Below are 5,717 nucleotides of genomic sequence, written 5' to 3' on the forward strand. Positions count from 1 at the left end.
TCTTTTCTTATAAAAAGTATAAATAAATAAAAAAGAAGTTTATAAAAATCATCTTCCCTTCTTCATTTCTTTTCAATCAAATATTATGATAAATATCACATGCACAACATTAAAAAAAAAAACATGTATTAAATTAATTAATTAGATTTTATTCAAATGTTTGATAAATGTTTTTTCTCTTTTCACATTATTTTTGGTGGTATTTAAAATCATATATTATATATATATATATATATATAATTATTTTTTCTAATATCTCACCTGATTAATTTTTATAATGTAAAACTGACGCGATTTTTAATTTAAATATAGTTCAAATTTGATTTTATTTTAGAACCAATTTGGCATATTTATACTTTTAATAAATATATTATATATTATGCATAATTAATTTTAAACATTGATAATTAAGTAGATTAATATTTGTAAACATGTACTTCAATTAATCTTTATTATTCAAGCTTTGATAAACAAACAATTAAATATTTTTGCATACGTTAATTTAACTTATATTAACTTCTGTAAGTTAAAAATGAGTTATCAAAACTTTAAGGACTTTTACAAATTTAACCAATGTATGAGTTAATTTAAGTTTGTTAAAAATTAATTTTATTTTTCTTTCTTGTCTCGTGAGTTCTTTTGGAGGAATTTATTATAATAAGCCCGTAACAAGGTTGATTACGATGTTGTGTGATGATGCCTCTACACTGACATAGAAGTACACGAGTTAATTGTACAACTGATTCTCTTATAATTTATAATCTATGATTTTTAATTGCACAAAATTAGTCTCTTAATGTATTGAATTAAGAAATTTTACTTTATTCATTAATTCATCGTGGGAGTATATGATTAACACCCGAAAATATTAACGTGTCATTGATGATGGAGAATATATGCAATTTTTGATTTAAGTATCCTTATCTTTCTTTTTCTATTGGATTATGTTACAGGTTTACCGGCTATTATAGGTTATCACATCTATTTATATATGGTTATAAATTATTTATATAGAGACCCCTGGTATTGTACTGTTTTGACAGAGAAATTGAGATCAATTCATTTTTCGTTTTTCCTTCACTGTGGCTGACTCTGTTGCATTTTTCATTTTCTTTGTTCACAAGAAGTTTATACTTCTAATATGGTATCAGAAGAAATCAACTCAGACATGACAACACAAACGAAAGATCCTACTCAAGATCCAAGCAACCCCCTCTTCCTACATCATTCGGATGGACCCGGGCTTGTTCTCACCTCTCAGCCTCTTGATCACAAGAACTATACCACATGGAGTCGTGCGATGCATGTGGCTCTCTCCGTGAAGAACAAGCTTGCCTTCATAGACGGAACCCTCCCGAAACCCGCTGCCACAGATTCTACCTTCGTTGCTTGGAACCGTGGAAATAATGTGGTTATATCCTGGCTCTATAACTCTGTCTCAAAGGATATAATCACGAGTATTCTCTTTGCAACCACTGCCAAAGAGATTTGGGATGACTTGAAAACAAGATTTTCAAGAAAGAATGGACCTCGGATATTTCAACTCAGGCGCCAATTGATGTCTCTGCAACAGGGATCAAATGACGTCAGTACATACTACACCAAATTGAAATCAATATGGGAGGAATTAGCTGGTTACAAACCGAATTTTCAGTGCACCTGTGGAGGACTTCAATCCCTTCAAGAACACACACAATCTGAATATGTCATGTCCTTCCTGATGGGTCTCAACGATTCTTTTTCACAAATCCGTGGTCAGATTTTACTCTCTGATCCTCTCCCTTCAATTGGTAACGTTTTTTCCCTAATTCTTCAAGAAGAAGCTCAGAAAGAAATTGCAATTACACACAGTTCTAATGATTCTGAACACATGGCTTTTATTGTGAACCAACCTGCTAAAATACATTCTGACAGCAACAAAAGTGGATTTACTAAGAAAGAAAGACCGAAGTGTGCTCACTGTGAGATGTTCGGTCATACCAAAGATAAATGTTACAAACTTGTGGGGTACCCCCCTAACTATTTCAAAAATCGTCAACCAAAAGTTGTGAATCAAGTTGAAAACTCAACTGATTCCTTGAATTTGAATTCTTCATCTAATCTGACCCATGCTCAGTGTCAGCAGTTGATCACTTTTCTGACTAATCAAATGCAATCTGACAATAATCTTGATGCTCTAGCCACCAATGTTACAGGTATTTGTATGAATGTAAAATTTCCTGACAAAGATAACACTTGGATCATAGATTCAGGGGCTACATCTCATATATGTTGTTCCAAACACATGTATAACTCATATTCACCTCTTCATAATTCTAATGTTTTGCTGCCTAATTCCACTAAAGTTAAGGTAGAAGGAATAGGGAGCATTAGGCTGAATGATGATATTTTTCTGCATAATGTTCTTCATATACCTACTTTTAGATTCAACTTATTATCTTTATTAACCCTCATCAATGAGAATTGTTTCAGATTTGTTTTAGATACCAACAGCTGTATTCTCCAGGACCTCAAGACCTTGAGGAAGATTGGCATTGTTAAACAACGTCACGGGCTTCTCCTCTTTGATTTTCCTAAGTCTGGTTTAAATCCTGTTTGTAATCAAATTTCCAATTCTATTACCTATGACATTTGGCACCAAAGATTGGGTCATGTACCTACTTCTGTATACAGACTTATTGCTAATAAAACTCAATTGAGTGCTATTGACTCCAATTTTCATTGCAGCACCTGTCATCTGGCTAAACAAAACAGACTTCCTTTTACAAATCCTAACAATTTCAGTGCTAACGTTTTTGATTTAATTCATGCAGATATTTGGGGACCTTTTCGGGAACCAACCTATGATGGATACAAATATTTCCTCACCTTAGTCGATGATATGTCTAGATTTACTTGGATATACTTACTAAAGAACAAGTCTGATTGCATTAACATCATACCACAATTCTGTTCTTATGTGGAAAATCAATTTCAGTCTACTATTAAAATGTTTAGATCCGACAATGCTAAGGAACTTGCTTTTAAAGAATACTTCTCTAAGAAAGGCATCATGCATCAATTTTCTTGTGTAGAGAGACCACAACAGAATAGTGTTGTGGAACGAAAGCACCAACACATTCTTAATATTGCTCGGGGTTTAATGTTCCAGTCAAATGTTCCTCTCAAAGTTTGGGGTGATTGCATTAAAACTGCTGTGTTTCTTATGAATAGAACTCCTAGTCCTATTCTAAATTGCAAATCACCATATGCACTTGTATACAACAAACTCCCTAACTATTCTTCTTTCAGGACTTTTGGCACGTTATGTTATGCATCCACTCTTATTTCCAGCAGGCATAAGTTCAGCCCAAGAGCTACTGCTGCTGTCTTCATTGGTTACCCTCAAGGCTACAAGGGATACAAGCTCATTGATCTTAGCAACAATCAGGTTTTTATCTCAAGAGATGTATGTTTCTATGAGCACATCTTTCCTTTCAAACAGACGCCAACTGCAACAATCAATGAGAATGCTGTCATTTCTGAAATTACACCCAACTTGGTCAATCCCAACAATGAACCTGAAATTGATACTGATGCAGATCTCCCTATTTCAACATCTCATTCACCCACATTACAGCCTGTCATAAATCAACCTGATTCATCTAATAACCCTCCAAGGAGATCAACACGAAACACCAAATCACCTTCCTATCTGTCAGATTACCATTGCTACAATGTGAACACGGAATCTGCAATCATGTATCCTATACAGAGATATCTAGACTACTCCAGACTCTCAGAATCTCACAAACATTTTATATGTCAAATATCAGAAAATTTTGAACCCCAAACCTACAACCAAGCCATCAAACATGAACATTGGCGTCAAGCAATTGAAGATGAACTAGCTGCAATGGAAGTCAACAACACCTGGACAATTCAACCTCTGCCTCCTAACAAGAAACCAATTAGTTGTAAATGGCTTTTCAAACTTAAGCTTAATGCTGATGGAACAGTTGCCAAACACAAAGCTCGGCTAGTAGCAAGGGGATTTACTCAACAATATGGCTTGGATTTTCAAGAAACATTTTCTCCCGTAGCAAAGATCACTACCCTTAGAGTTTTACTCGCTTTGGCAGCATCCAAAAACTGGCACCTAGCTCAACTAGATATCAACAATGCTTTTCTCAATGGTGACCTTGAAGAAGAGATATTCATGAAAATTCCTCAAGGATATGTTTCAACCAACACAGGCATAGACACCACCAAAGCTCCATTGGTTTGTAAACTCAACAGGTCAATTTATGGCTTAAAGCAAGCGTCTAGGAGTTGGTTTAATACTTTCAGCAACACTCTAATCTCACAAGGTTACAAGCAGTCCAAGTATGACTACACTCTATTCACGAAAGGTTCCAGCTCTACATTCATAATTATTCTAGTGTATGTAGATGATATTGTGCTAGCTAGTCCAATCCCGCATATGATCCACATGGCTAAAACCATGCTCCAGCAACACTTCAAGCTAAAAGACTTAGGAGATCTCAAATTTTTTTTAGGATTGGAGTTGTCAAAATCACAGGAAGGTATTTATCTATGTCAACGACACTATGCACTAGCCATTCTTGAAGATTCTGGCATGCTGGCTTGCAAACCTTCAGCCATTCCAATGGAGGCGAATCTTAAACTTCATGCAGAATCAGGAACCAAGCTCCAAGACCCAAGCATATATAGAAGGCTAATTGGGAGACTCTTGTATTTAACAATATCTCGGCCCGATATTTGTTATGCTGTCCACAAGCTGAGTCAATTTGTGTCCAATCCTCACACTGACCACATGAATGCAGCAACATTGTTACTTCGATACCTCAAGCATACTGCTGGTCAAGGTATTTTATTTAAAGCTAATTCTGACACAAGGTTGCATGCTTATGTTGATGCAGATTGGGGTACATGTAGTGACAGTAGAAGATCCACAACAGGGTTCTGCGTGTTCCTGGGCAATTCGTTGGTCTCTTGGAAAGCAAAACGGCAGACAACAGTTAGCAAGTCTTCCGCTGAAGCTGAGTACCGAGCCCTTGCATCTGTGGCCAGTGAAATAATTTGGCTGACAAATCTTCTAACAGACTTCCAAGTTTCAACTACACATGCAGCAGTTTACTGTGACAATAAAGCTGCTATTCATATAGCCTCCAATCCAATATTCCATGAAAGGACAAAACATCTTGAAATAGATCTTCACTTTGTAAGGGAACAAGTCACAAGAGGAGTTCTCAAATTATTTCATGTTCGGAAGTTTCATCAGCTTGCAGATGTATTTACCAAAGCTTTGCCAAGAAATGCTTTCCTGAGCATTTTGTCCAAGATGGGAATTGACAACATCTTCCTCCCATCTTGAGGGGGGGCTATTGGATTATGTACAGGTTTACCGGCTATTATAGGTTATCACATCTATTTATATATGGTTATAAATTATTTATATAGAGACCCCTGGTATTGTACTGTTTTGACAGAGAAATTGAGATCAATTCATTTTTCGTTTTTCCTTCACTGTGACTGACTCTGTTGCATTTTTCATTTTCTTTGTTCACAAGAAGTTTATACTTCTAATATTTTCCACCAAGTCTCCTTATCTTAATTCTTTAATTTCTGTCATTTAATTATATAAAACTTACAATTTTAGTCTTACCAATTAAGTAAAAGTTGAAACAGTACATATAAGATCTTAATTTCAAGTT

The 5,717-nt window shown here is 35.2% G+C and overlaps 1 protein-coding gene across 1 annotated transcript; it reads left to right on the forward strand.

Moving 5' to 3' along the window:
• Positions 1-1,141: 1,141 nt before the first annotated feature.
• LOC109805661 (retrovirus-related Pol polyprotein from transposon RE1) lies at positions 1,142-5,377 on the forward strand. Its single transcript, XM_083064905.1, has one exon. It carries the CDS (start codon positions 1,142-1,144, stop codon positions 5,375-5,377), a length of 4,236 nt encoding a protein of 1,411 aa, XP_082921031.1.
• Positions 5,378-5,717: the final 340 nt, after the last annotated feature.

Source organism: Cajanus cajan, chromosome 10 (assembly GCF_000230855.2).
Source record: "Cajanus cajan strain Asha chromosome 10, NIPB_CcT2T_4, whole genome shotgun sequence".
In the NCBI taxonomy this organism is placed as follows: domain Eukaryota; kingdom Viridiplantae; phylum Streptophyta; class Magnoliopsida; order Fabales; family Fabaceae; genus Cajanus; species Cajanus cajan.

Excerpts from the sequence above, each read along its gene's own strand:
- LOC109805661 (XM_083064905.1), top strand. The coding sequence starts at position 1,142 with ATGGTATCAGAAGAAATCAACTCAGACATGACAACACAAACGAAAGAT.